Below are 12434 nucleotides of genomic sequence, written 5' to 3'. Positions count from 1 at the left end.
GGAGTATCTTACATACATTTTTTACATCTGCTGGCTTGCACATAGAAATCTCCAGCTTGGTTCCAAGGACTTCTGTGCTCTTACCAGTAGTATCTTTTTTTTTTTTTTTTTTAAAGAATTATTTATGGGACCAGCAGATGGCATAGTTATGTTGCTGGACTCCCATGGTTCAAGTCCTGAACCTGATGGCTTAACACTCATGCAGGGCATGTGTGCATGCATGGCCAAGATCCCAAGAGAATGGAGAAAGGATTATAGTGTGACCATCCCCCCTGGATGGGGAGGGGAGTGAGTTCTTGTTTTCTCTCTGGTGAGCACATGTATCCTATAGCAAAATCTTTTAAAAATAATTATTTTATTTAGCTTTATTATTTCTAGTTTGAGCAGAGAGAGACAAAGGGAAAGTGAGAATGCAAGTCACCAGGTCCGGGACTTGAACCAGTTGGCCATGTGGGAGTCCGACACCTTTAACCATGTCACCTGCTGCTTCCCCTTCCCCCATTATTTTTAATTTGCTACAGGGCACGTGTGCTCACCAGAGACGGGAAATGTCAGGCCCAGGACTTGAAATGCAGTCTGCCACAGAGCCCAGTGTCTCAACCACACCACCTGCTTGACCCCACCAGTACTATCTTGATCCCAGCTGCGCAGGCAAGAAAGCTTGGAGACAGCACAAACCTTTCCCAAGTCCCTAGTTAACAAGTTGTCACCACCTTCCTCTCTCCTACCTCAAGTTCTGCTTTCCCTATTGCATACTCATCTCTCCGCCCTCTGCACAATACAGACCTAGCCACCTTTAGTGAGCACACATCATTCCTGAAGTACAGAAATGCTGAGAGCCCATGGGAACCTGGGTTTAGCTGTGTGTGACAGGAGAGCAGAGGCCTCTGTGAGCAGTGAGTGGGCACTGGTGCTAAGCTAGGGGTGGACCAGGGCCCAGTAGCCTAGGTGAAGAAAGCAACCAGGCACCCATGTTTGATCTGCCTGTGCCCACTCTCATTCAAGACTGTGAGTTTAGAAACCCTCCTATAATAAATACCTTTAAGTTACTGGTTTGGCTGTTTTTCCTGTGTAGGCCCAAGAGGTGCAGGTACATCTCTCCCCCCACCCCCCCACTACGAGAACAATAAATCTGTTTTATAGAGAAGCTTTAGCTGGAGAATAACTGTTTTTCTACAATTAAGGACAATCATTAGTTAGGAAGGACAGAGGGCAAAAGGGCTTTGGCCAGTCCTACTTTCAGATGGGCACAGAACCAGCTGCCAAAAAGCAGGCCATCACCATCATGGTCTGCCATACCACCAAACTGGAGAGGCATGAGAGAGCATAAATGGTCCCCTAAATGGCTTTGGAGAGAGCACTGGGTATCCCCAAAGTCACTTTCTTCTCACTGGGTAGGAAACTTGAAAAGGGTTCATGTTTTAAAAGCTAGGCAAAACTATAGCTTCTTCTTATTCAGATAGGTGGGGAATGGGCCCTGATGGAGTTCACCACCAAGGTGCTCAGCATGGAAAAGGCAGGTGCCACTCTAGGGCTGTCAAGGCAGCCCCAAGAAAATGTCAGGTTCAAAGTTCCTCAGGACAGACCAAGACCAAGGGCAGGACCTGATACTGACTCCTGAGAACACCCATGGAAATCAGTGTGTGTGTGTGTGTGTGTGTGTGTGTGTGTGTGTGTGTGCATGTAGCAAGCTAACATCACAGCCAGCTTTCTGTGGTGATGGATCGGGATAAGGGGTGAGAAAGCAGGACTTTTCCTTTGGCAAAGTCACTACAGTCCTCCCTTGAGCACCAGGGAGTCCTTGGAGATGCAGACAGGTGTGCAGGTGCCTGGAGTAAGGCACAGCACACGGTCACGGTGGGTGAGAGGTCAGCAGGTGGGGCATTGAGGTGTTTCCCCGGCAGTCCACATACTGGTAGTTCTGGAAGACCACCTGCTCAGAACGGCTCAGGTAGGAGTAGGTCAAGGTGCCCCTGGAAAGGAAGAAGGATTCATGGCCACGTCTGGGAGGAAAAGGCAAGCTTTGGCCCTGTTCCACAGTCTGGGTTGAGTTGGCTCCTCAGAACTTCCTCCTCCTTTTTCTTCTGTCCCCCAGGTACCTGGGTGGCTACCCCACCTGTGTTCCAGCAGCTTCCAGACATCCCTGTGGCTGTCACACCAATAGCTTATAAGCAAGACAGGGCACAGAGAAGGGGCTAGACTTGTAATTCTCAAGAGCAGCAAAGGCTCATGAGGAGCTTGGATGACTTTTTCTCCCACATGAGACTGAAGTCAGTGTGAGAGAGGGGATTCCAGAGCTCCAAGCCCTACTTACTGGATATGCAAAAGCATGTGATGGACTTTGATTTCCAGCCAGGTACAGATTTTGCTGAAAGATAGAGAACAAGAGACCACATTTCACATCGGGAAGCTCAGAGACCTGTAGATCCCAGTTTCCATACTTTCCAGGCCTTCTTTCCTTCCATCAGGGCCCCCCAACAAGCCACTCTCTTTCCTGTTCCCCTTTAAGCTGAACATGCACCTTGCTGCTCTATCACTTTAACCCTTACTTGGAGGAGGATAGAGGACAGCTCCTGGTTTCCCCTCCCATCTCTGTTCCCACTGGCCCCATAATGCTGAGCCATCCACTTTACCTCCCTAAGCTGTTTGCTAATCTGTGATACGAAGATAAATTTACCTATTTCTCAGCAGAAAACAAGTCATTCATCTTCCTCAGTGATTCAGGCTGAGCCCAGGGTCACATATTGTAAAGATTAACCAAATTCCAGCCTGTTTTTCATTCCAATCTAGGTTCAAACAGGCAGAGACTAGGGATCCTGAACCCTTGCATTATTTTAGCCTTGGCCACAGGAGAGCAGGCCGAATGCTAGCTAGTTTGCTAAGCAGTTAAGGAAACCTGATAAGTATTATCTGGGTTTCCTAGCAGGGCAAAAGGCTAAGGGAGAAGAGATCAAGAAATACTCACTAGGTATTTTCATCCAATATCCTGCTGGCTACTTCATAAAATATCTGTCAACCAGATGAGCACAGGGTTAGGAACAGCTCTAGCTGCCCGTCTCCACTGCCACACACATCCACACACCTGTAGGCAGGGCTGGCTGGGGAGAGGGGAGTCACCTGTTCACTGGCCAAAGGGCCCATGTGCAAGAGGAGGCTGTTGGAAACCTGCCCCACCACGAGGGACAGATGCAGGACCTCAACGGTCAGCTGGGTCACAGTGATGGGGTAGTAGTTGCTATTGGTGATGTTCAAGACATTCTGGGAATGAAGATAAGGAAAAAGAGGGGTGAAGGTGGCTTATCATTAGACAAGAGAAGCCTATTGCAGAAATCTGGCTCAGGTACGGAGGACTAGTCTAGGATCACCTTGGAGGGGTTCTTAATGGTACAGTTGGGGGAGTTATATTTAAGAAGCTGAGCTGGCTCTGGATCTGGTTCCACCTTGCATAGTGTCTCTCCACTCAGTCTGCCTATTCTGGGGCCCTCAGGCACTGCCACCCCTACTCCACCTTATGATTTATCTGGCCCTGAATCTGACCCCCACTGTTTAGAATCCCATTCCTACACAATCTGCTATGGGGCTCATAGTTGCTCCTGCTTCTCTTCAGGCTTCCCACACCCTACGGGTGATGTAAGATCCCTGAGTACTCACGCCCAAAGGTGCCACATGGGCCAAAGGCTATAGAGAAGTGCTGCTGGGAAGGAGGGGTTGGCCACCCACCGTGATGTTGAGGTTTATATCGGAATTGTCAAAGGCCACTGTGGAGGAGTTGAGGCCTGCAGGGTGCACGATGATGGACCGGGGAAACAAGAAAAAGATGATGAACGAGGAGGTCAGCAGGGAGATGAGTACTGCCAGGAACACGAAGAGCTTCCTGTAGGAAAGAGGACCTGGGATGGAGGAGTGAAGCCTGAACACCTAGGAAATCTGGGGAGGTTCAGACACTCCTGTCCATACACAAGAGCCTCCCCTGTGCCCCTACTCCTGACATGTGCACATTTATCTCCACAGATGTTGCCCAGAGTAGGCAGGAGCACAGATTAGGGGACAGCTCCTGGCTTCCTCTCCCACCTCTTTGTTCCCACTGGTCCAATAATGCAGAGCCACCAAATTTTTAAAAAACTATTTAAATTGTATTGTTATTATTTTAAAATTTGACCAGAAAGACAAAGGGAAGGTGAGAAAGTAATCCACCAGGTCCAGGACTTGAACTGTGGTTGGCCATATTGTCCAGCACTCCAACCACCATGCCACCTGCTGGCCCCTTGAGCCACCCACTTTACCTCCCTAAGCTTGTTTCCTTACCTGTGAAATGAAGATAACTTTGCCTATCTCTTAGTTTGCTATGGGATAACAAGGGAAAAAAAACCAAACCACTAAGTGCAGGTTCTGGCACATAGCAAAAAGCTCAAAGAATGCTATCATCTCTAGAAGAAATAAGTTGCACTAAATGTGAGTTTTAAATGTTAATATTCCTATACAGGACAGGACATCATTCATCCATCTAATTTATTTTCTTTAAAATATCTATTTATTTAATTAATTATTATTATTATTTTAATTTGACGAGAGAGAGAGAGAGAGAGAGAGAGAGAGAGAGAGGAGAATGCAGGAAAGTGAGAAAACAAGTCACCAGGTCCAGGACTTGAACTGCAGTTGGCCAAGTGGGAGGCCAGCTACCCCTATCACCATGCCTCCTGCCAGCCCCTCACCATCTAATTTAAAAGTGAGATATGCAATCTTGTGAGGAGCACTGCTAGTTTCTAATTCTGGTGTAGAGACTGGGTGGTGGTTCCCAGGTTGAAGCCGAGGACTGCTGGGAGAAACTGCAGGGATCCATGTCAAATGGACTCAGATTATAATCAGGGTCATAAGCCCCCAGTGAACCCGAGCTGCCTCTCCCACTGCCTGAGTTGTCCCAGAACAGGGAGCAGCTGGTTTTCCATTTCTAGTAGGAAGAAAACAAACAGATCATAACTGCCAGAGTAGGGGAAGTGCTTAGGAAAAACAACTTCCTCAAACCAGTTGCAGTCAGGGTTGCATGCTTATGGGAGGGTTTGCAGAGCCAAGAAGTCCCTGGCTTGGAGAAGGGCCGTGCTTCTGGGCAGCAGTGATACTTTCAGGGAAAGACACCAAGTAGCCTCAGGAGACATCTTTTGTGCCTGGGGTTTCCCCCTTCATCCCATCCTCCTGCCTCAATCACCCAGTTGGGGCTTATCAGTCCATACCACCACCATGTCTGGGCTTGTTCTTTCTTTCCTTTCTTTCTTCCTTTCTTTTCTTTTCTTTTTCTTTTTCTTTTGCTACAGGGCCCATGCGCTTGTAGACAAAAGAGAAAGAGATAGTGTGGGGGAAATGAGAAATCACCCCCCAGAGATGGCCACACCACAATCCCTTCTCTTCCATTCTCAGAATTTTTTTTTTTTTTCATAAAGCAAAGTGGAGAATTTGTTAAAAGAGGAAAAACAGAGCTCCTAAGAAGGGAGGGGGTCCTAGAAAATGGGTTGTCCTCTTCTTGGGATTTTAAGCACACATGCACATGTGCCTGGTGTGTTCCTCAAGCTGCTAGGTCTGAGACTTGAACTGCAGTGTGGTCAGCTCTGTGGTATCCAGCCACTTTAATCACCACACCACCAGCTGGCCCTTGTTTTGTTTTTTTTTTCAATCTTAAAACAAGACCTTGCTAAGTGGCCCAGGTCAGTCTCAAGCTTAGGATCTTTCTGTTTCAGTCTCTTGCTTAGTCTCCTGGGTGGCTGGGATTATAGGCACATGCTACTGCACCAGCCTTTAGGTTGGACAGAGAACTGAACTCTGGCTTCCCATGTGGTCACAGCCTGCAGAGCACAGCAGTGTAGCAGTAAATGGTATGCTACCTCCACTGGGCACCGGGGCTTCATAAGCCAAGAAAATGCTTGGAAACAGGGAGTTAGTATGTAAGTTCGGTGAGGCTCAGGCTTTCTAGGGAAGAACCAATGGGAAAAAATGAGAGGGTTAAAGTGGGGGAGACAAACAAGTGGAGCAGCCTTCTGGGGAAATAGCCTGGACCTGAAGAAGAAAGAGGTACTTACGTGTGCCTGGGTTTCAGTCTCTGGTCCCCATAGGGGATGAGAGCTACCAGCTGCTTCTCCAGTTCTGTAGAAAGGAGGTGAAAAGGGCCAAGTAGCATCATAAATAATGCCTCCTGTGCCAGCCTTTCAGGAGCACCCCTCCACCCTATAGAACAATGTCAGAAGTGTGCCAACTCTGCCCCAGACCACGACTAGGAGCATGGGGCTGTCCTACAGAAGTTGGCAGCTCAGTTTTGCCATCTCTAAAATGGAGGTAAGATTTCCACAAAGAGTCTTTGAAAGTCACCAGCAAATCAGAGATACCTAGCTTCTTTGGAAAGGTAATTTTGGATTCCAAGACAGTGTTGCCCAGGGAGCAGAGTGGTTAGAACCCTTATCCCCAACACATACACACAGAACTGGGGAATATAACTAAGAGGGTTGGGCTCTGCAGGGAGCTCAGGGATAGTTAGCATCTCCCTGGCCTGAGGCTGGGGGACCCGAAGCTGGAAGCAGATCCAACCCCATTCAAGGAGACTTAGAGGGGCTGGGCCCAGGTCAGCTCTGAGCTTTTCTTGGCTTCTAGGCTATTTCCAGAGCCTTGGGCCACTCACCTTGGGGGATCTCCCCACTACCTTGACAGGTGGGACAAGTCACAAAGCTGGCACCAAGAGCCCCTTCGCAAGGTACACAGGAACAAAAAGACTTGCTGCTATTGATGCTGGAATAGCTGGCGGCCTTGCTGCCAAGAGCTGAGTCCGAGGGCAGGATCGACTTGTTCTCATCCTCCTGCCCAGAGCCCATCTGGGAGAACACCTCACCCATGGTTCAGGAAAATATTTTCACTAAGGAAGAAAGTTAGTTCATTGCCAAGCTTGTTAGCACACAGGCCAGGTATAATTTTGGTTTCCAGTTCTCAAGATTGGCAGGAAGCCTCACCACAACTTAAATAAGCTCAAGTCTAAGGAAAATGGAGCGGTAACATGGAGTTCCAGATCAGAAATCTCAATGCGTTTCAACTCCTTTCATCACCATGAGTGAGATCAATCTGCCTACAAAAGGGAAAACAAAAGCGCTGAAATTATTTCACTTCAACGGACTTCCATGTGAACAGAACATTTATTTTGGTCTGGAAAAGCTGCTGAGCTGTCACTTCCCCAGGAGGGAGTAGGACAGGGCTGGGGGCGGAGAGGGTAGTACTCTGAAGAATCCCTTCCTCTACTCCATTTTGTGACTGCTCTGAAGAGGGCTCATGGTAGGTAGCCGGAAACAAGCAGACAGCCCTGAGATAACAGCAGAAGGACATCAGCTACATCAATCACAGCTGATCAGGAGTTTCAGCCAGATCCTGTGAAAACTCCCTCTTCCCATCAGGCTCAGTGCCAGGAAGCAGAATCTAATTTTCTGCCCTCCCCCCCCTTTTTTTTAAGTTTTTTTTCCTTAGGACGCGTGTACTTGGGGAAGGCTAGGGAGGGCACAGACAGTGAGAAGGAAAGTAAGAAATCACCCCCCCTCTCAGGGGGATGGTCACACTGCATTCCCTTCTCCTCCACTCTCCTGGGATCTTGAGCAAGCACACATAGGTGCTGGGTGTGATTTAAATATATATATATATAATTTAATTGTAGTTATTCATTCATTCATTTTACTTGACCAGAGAAAGAGACACGCAGAGAGAAGGAAAGTGAGAAAGCAAGCCACTAGGTCCAGGACTCAAACCCTGGTAGGCCATGTGGGAAAGTTCACTGCTTTAACCACACCACCTACTGGCCCCAGGGTCCAGGACTCAACTGCGATTATGTGGGAGTCTAGTGACATGACTGCTACACCACCTGCTGGTCCCATTTTCTTTTTTATTAACTTGACAAGCTTAAAGCCAAAAACTTAGGGAAGGTTGTAATCTTTCCTCTTGTGGGGGCCAGCAGGTGGCATGGTGGTTAAAAGACACTGGACTCCCAAATGGCTGACCACAGTTCGAGTCCTAGACTTTGTGGCTTTCTTTCTTTCTCTCTGATAAAACTGAGAAATGATAATAAAAAAAATAATTCTCTTTAAAAAAAAAAAACTTCCCTCTTGTCATTCCACATAAGTACACAGGAATCCTACAGAACGTTTGGCCAAATATGGATGCTTATATATGTTCAAAGTCTACACTGGGCATATGTGATTAGGTAATCAAATTTCTCACCTGAGGGAAGTGTGCAAACACAGATAAAAGCCCAGTAAGTCAAACGAAGAAGCCAGGTACTATGACAGGCCTTCCCTAGCTAAATATTCATTACCAAATCTTAAAATAAAAATAAAACCTAACCCTATACCTAGTGCAGTTATACTTTTCTGGCAACTGCTCACCCAACATACCTTTCTAATGTGGGGGTATATTTATTTTCTATGAAAAATCTCCACTTTCCTATTCAACTTCTCTTTTCCTACTTTATACATTTGTGGTTTTTCATTCTGCATCTAAGTATAGGTCTTTAGAGATCTGGACCTAAAGTGAGGATTTCACATAGAGCAGCTCAAGTTCCCCATCCCGTAACAGTCTTTCAGCGCTGCGTGTGAATGCACGTGGGTGCTTGCTTAATAGGAGACAGAAGTCTCTGCAACAGGAGAGAAAGGGGGCTTGAGTGCTCACAGGCGTGGCTGAGAACCATACCTGAAAAAAGTCGTGATGGGGAGGCTGTAATCCTCTTCCTGACAGCTAGGTCAGGTGGAGTGGAAAGAAAACCTGGGTGAGGGGCGTAGTAAGGTTAGGTCTGTCCTTCACTAGGAAAGGTCAGGCTAACTCTGGGGTTCTTCCCAAAGAATCAAGAGCGGTGGCAGAATGAGGTGGGCAAGGTGAGCCGCACTCCGATCTTCCTGGGCTAAAATAAAGGGAGCCTTACCTTGGCTCAGGACTGAGAACGGGGTTCCACTCGGTTGAAAGAGGGCGACGTGTCTGAAGACCGTCCCGGGGGAGAAGGGCCTTTAGGACAAGATGGCTCCAGATTGGGTGGGGCCAAGGACTGGAGCCCGCCCCTTTCAGCAGAGTCCTTGCGGGAGCGGCTGTGCGGCGTTGAAGGGGTGCAGGGACCCTGGCTCCCCTAGGCCAGGTTGCTTCTCATTCTACTCAGCGGCTCTCATGGGCCGGCATAGTGGGCGTGAAAGGAAAAGGTGAGACTTACTTGGGGGAGGATTTCAAGTCCTATTGGACACCGCGAGGCCGTTAGTCAAGCTTGGTACCCGCAGGTGCCTGTATGTCGGGCGAGGGGCGGCACAGAAGGTCCCTTGGCCCTCAGCTTAGAAAGGGAAAGCAGGGTACCGGGAGCACCTTACCTACGAGGGACGTCAGCGAAAGAAACAGCTGCAAGCAGAAAGTGTGAGAATAAAGCCCTCGCCTCCAGCTTTGACTGGGAGCTTCGATGAAGCTCCGCCCCAGCCTGTGGCGCAGGCTCCGCCCCAGCCTGTGGGCCCACCCCCCTCCCCGGATCCTCCCCCTCCCCAAGACGGACGGAGACAGATTTTCAAAGGTCACTGCGGGCCCAGGCGCTGCTTCCCGCAAGGGCTAGCCGGTACAGGTAGGGGTTTCAAAGAACATTTATTTCATCAGTCTTTAAATGGTTATGTACAAGTACAACGGGGAGAACGACCGGTCCCAAGGGCTCTTTTGGACCCCTACTCAGATGGTTAAGACAGGTCCCGCTGGAAATCAACCCAATTACACACACCCTGCCGCTCCTCCTCCTACCCAGAAGCCCCCGTAAAAACGTTTAAATAATAAACAGCCTGGTTTATGTAGTAGCATCCAAGAGTTACACTGTAAATAAACATCATTATGGCTAATAATTAAAATCACCTTTCATTATAAATACCAACCAGGTTAAATACTATTTTACCTATCCTTTCCCCTTCAGGCCAAGATTCTTCCTTTTCATGAATAAAACAGCGTTTCCTCCTCCTTTTTTTTTTTTTTTTTTCCTTCACGAACTACCCAAGACTCCGTTCTATAAAGAGGGAAACCCCGGTACTTCTGGAAGCCAGCTCTTTCCTATTCATTCTAGTCGATTAAACAAAAACTTTTCCAGCGAGTTTACCCCATCAAAATTTTGTGAAATACCATCTTCCTGTTCTGGGCTCTCTAGGACCAGATATCTCTGGACAGAGTTCAAACCATCAAGGAATCGTCTGCATTTCCTACAACTCTCAATAGACTCACTTGCCCACTCTGAACTTGACTGAGAAACTAGGACCCTGCCTTTTTCCCTTTTCACATTTTTCTACTTGCCATACTCTACAATAAGATCTGCCCTGACATAAAGAAAAGAATTAACTGTTAAATTTACTTTTCCCTTTAAGTAACAGAAAGGTTATTTTCCTTCTCTATAGGATTAGCAAAATATTTCACACTACCTACCTACATTTTTTTCCCTTAAATAAAAGAAAAATGTATGCTAAATTACTACAATAGACACTGCTCAATAGGAGCTGGTGTGTCAATCAGCACACCCTTTCCTCTTCATTGAAATGCAGCGATCCCTGGGAAGAGGTACTTTTAAATGCACCGATGGGGTCTTTAGAAAGCAATTGCTAAGTGCCAATTCCTAGTTTTGTGGGGAAGTGACCTTCTTGAGAATGGAAGAATAGCAATGTTTCTATCATGCGCTAGGTGTCATTTCAGTGCCACCTTAGCTAAGAGGCCTGGGGTAGGTTACAGAAATTATGAGAATAATTCTTGAAAAACAACTTCCAAGGTAATTTCCTTTAAAAATTGACAATTAACAGATATCCCATAAAACATCCACAGTAACCAAAGAAATAAACTTAAATACAAGCAGAAAGAAAAAGGTTCTATAGAAATTCAAGTTATACTCTTCAATGCACTAAAATGGAGAAAGGAGTTTTATCCAAATCAGTTGAAAAACTGTCTTCCTATTACTCATCCAATGTCTAGACTGAAAATTTTAAGTTCTGATCTTTGATTTGCTCCAAAAATACTGTAACAGGTATTGTCTTGATAATTCAATAAAGGGCTCTATATAATACATTCATGAGGTTTAAAAACAAGCAAGGGCTTCTCCCCCACACCCCAATGACAGAATACAGATCATCTCTGAGCAGCAGGTAGTTATTTAATACAAGGTCACTCCTCAATAGCGGTGGCTGTACCAGTCATTGTTGTTGATCTGAAGGAGTTCTGTCACAACTTGCAGGATGTTGTAATTGTGTTTCTTCAGCAGCCTTAGGTTCAGCTGCCTGTCACAGAATCCCATTTCAAAGAGATGGGCCATCAGGGCTGCTGTCTGATCTTCAGAAACTATTGGCTGTGCAGAGACAAGAAAAGTGTAACATTTTCTGTATAATTTAAGTGCTTATCTTACAAATTTTTATCCTGTGAGTCATATTGGTCTTTCGACATTTATTCAAAATACTAGGTGATGAGGTGCAATAATATAGCACTCCTGTCCACCTGATGATACCAATGGGTCTTCTGACAGGGTATGGACGGAGCAGGCCATGATTTAGATTAGTTACATCTGGACCTGAAGGAGGAGAGAAGGAAAACTGGGGGATAATGGCCTATCCTTAGAACTGTAATACAGGCTGGCAGGCTGCATGGTGATTAAGGGCGTGGACTCCTACGTGGGTAACTATGGTTTGAGTCCTGGACCTGGTGGTGGTTTTCTCACTTTCTCTCTCTTTCTCTGTCTCTCTCTGGTCAAATTAAAATAAATAAATAAATATAGTTAGGAAAAATAATTTGAAAAGAAAAAAGAACTAAGTATGCTTGAGAAGGAACTTTTGAAAAGAATCATTCTTTGGCCAGATGAAGGAGATCTCATAAGACATGGAGACTCTGTGAACATAAAGGTAACTGTGATGATGGAGAAGTATGAACAAAATAAGAGAGATTACTACTGGAAGGTGGTATGAGAAATTCTGTCAGATGTGCAAAGAAGCTGGTCAAAAAATGCTTGGGAAATAACATCCTGTGCAGCCTTCTTGATTTTTTTTTTTTTAAGAATTATTGGATTTATTTATTTTTAATTATTTTATTTAACTTTATTTATTTATTTGTTTTAATTTGACCAGAGAGGGACGGAGAGAGGGAGAGAGAGACAGAGAGACAGAGAGAGGGAAAGTGAGAAGGCAAGTCGCCAGGTCCGGGACATCAACTGCAGTGCCCTTAACCGCCACACTACCTGCCAGCCCCAATTTTTTTTTTTTTTTTTTTTGAGAGTTTTTTGCTATAGGGCTCGTGCGCTCGCCAGAAAGAAAGAGAGGGGTGAGGAGAGTGAGAAAGCAAGCCGTGGTTGGCCATGTGGGAGTCTGGCACCCCCAACAACCATGCCACCTGCCAGTCCAGTGTTTTTTTTTTTTTTTTTTTTTTTTTTTTTACGGGAGATTTTT

At 46.3% G+C, this 12434-nt stretch overlaps 2 protein-coding genes across 4 annotated transcripts in view; both read right to left on the bottom strand.

Moving 5' to 3' along the window:
- Nucleotides 1–1133: 1133 nt before the first annotated feature.
- Nucleotides 1134–9435, bottom strand: TMEM106A (transmembrane protein 106A). 3 transcript variants are annotated; one of them, XM_006156087.3, is made up of 9 exons: nucleotides 9212–9435; nucleotides 8933–9012; nucleotides 6662–7099; nucleotides 6069–6132; nucleotides 3721–3874; nucleotides 3118–3258; nucleotides 2966–3009; nucleotides 2315–2368; nucleotides 1134–1973 (listed from the first exon to the last, which is right to left on the bottom strand). In XM_006156087.3, exons 3-9 carry the CDS (start codon nucleotides 6870–6872, stop codon nucleotides 1853–1855), a joined length of 789 nt encoding a protein of 262 aa, XP_006156149.1. In that variant the 5' UTR covers nucleotides 6873–7099; nucleotides 8933–9012; nucleotides 9212–9435; the 3' UTR covers nucleotides 1134–1852. The 3 variants fall into 3 exon arrangements, with proteins under 3 accessions (XP_006156149.1, XP_027630599.1, XP_027630600.1); XM_027774798.1 differs by having other exon boundaries at nucleotides 8933–9435; XM_027774799.1 differs by having other exon boundaries at nucleotides 6662–6892; nucleotides 8933–9435.
- A 170-nt stretch (nucleotides 9436–9605) lies between these two features.
- The window catches only part of NBR1 (NBR1 autophagy cargo receptor), a gene marked incomplete in the record, with an annotated part of 39915 nt that continues 37086 nt past the window's right edge, over nucleotides 9606–12434 (bottom strand). Inside the window, 1 exon segment of the mRNA XM_027774797.1 lies at nucleotides 9606–11347. Within this exon segment, the coding sequence (XP_027630598.1) occupies nucleotides 11174–11347 (174 nt within the window).

Source organism: Tupaia chinensis, unplaced genomic scaffold (assembly GCF_000334495.1).
Source record: "Tupaia chinensis unplaced genomic scaffold, TupChi_1.0 Scaffold000477_2, whole genome shotgun sequence".
Taxonomy (NCBI): domain Eukaryota; kingdom Metazoa; phylum Chordata; class Mammalia; order Scandentia; family Tupaiidae; genus Tupaia; species Tupaia belangeri.
Note: the sequence above shows the minus strand (reverse complement) of the source record. Positions and strands in the feature narration are given on the sequence as shown.

Excerpts from the sequence above, each read along its gene's own strand:
- TMEM106A (XM_027774798.1), bottom strand. The coding sequence starts at position 6,872 with ATGGGTGAGGTGTTCTCCCAGATGGGCTCTGGGCAGGAGGATGAGAAC. Across the intron at positions 6,133-6,661 it reads TAGTGGGGAGATCCCCCAAG|AACTGGAGAAGCAGCTGGTA; the intron begins GTGAGTGGCCCA and ends TCCTTTCTACAG. Across the intron at positions 3,259-3,720 it reads ATATAAACCTCAACATCACG|AATGTCTTGAACATCACCAA; the intron begins GTGGGTGGCCAA and ends CTTCATTCCCAG.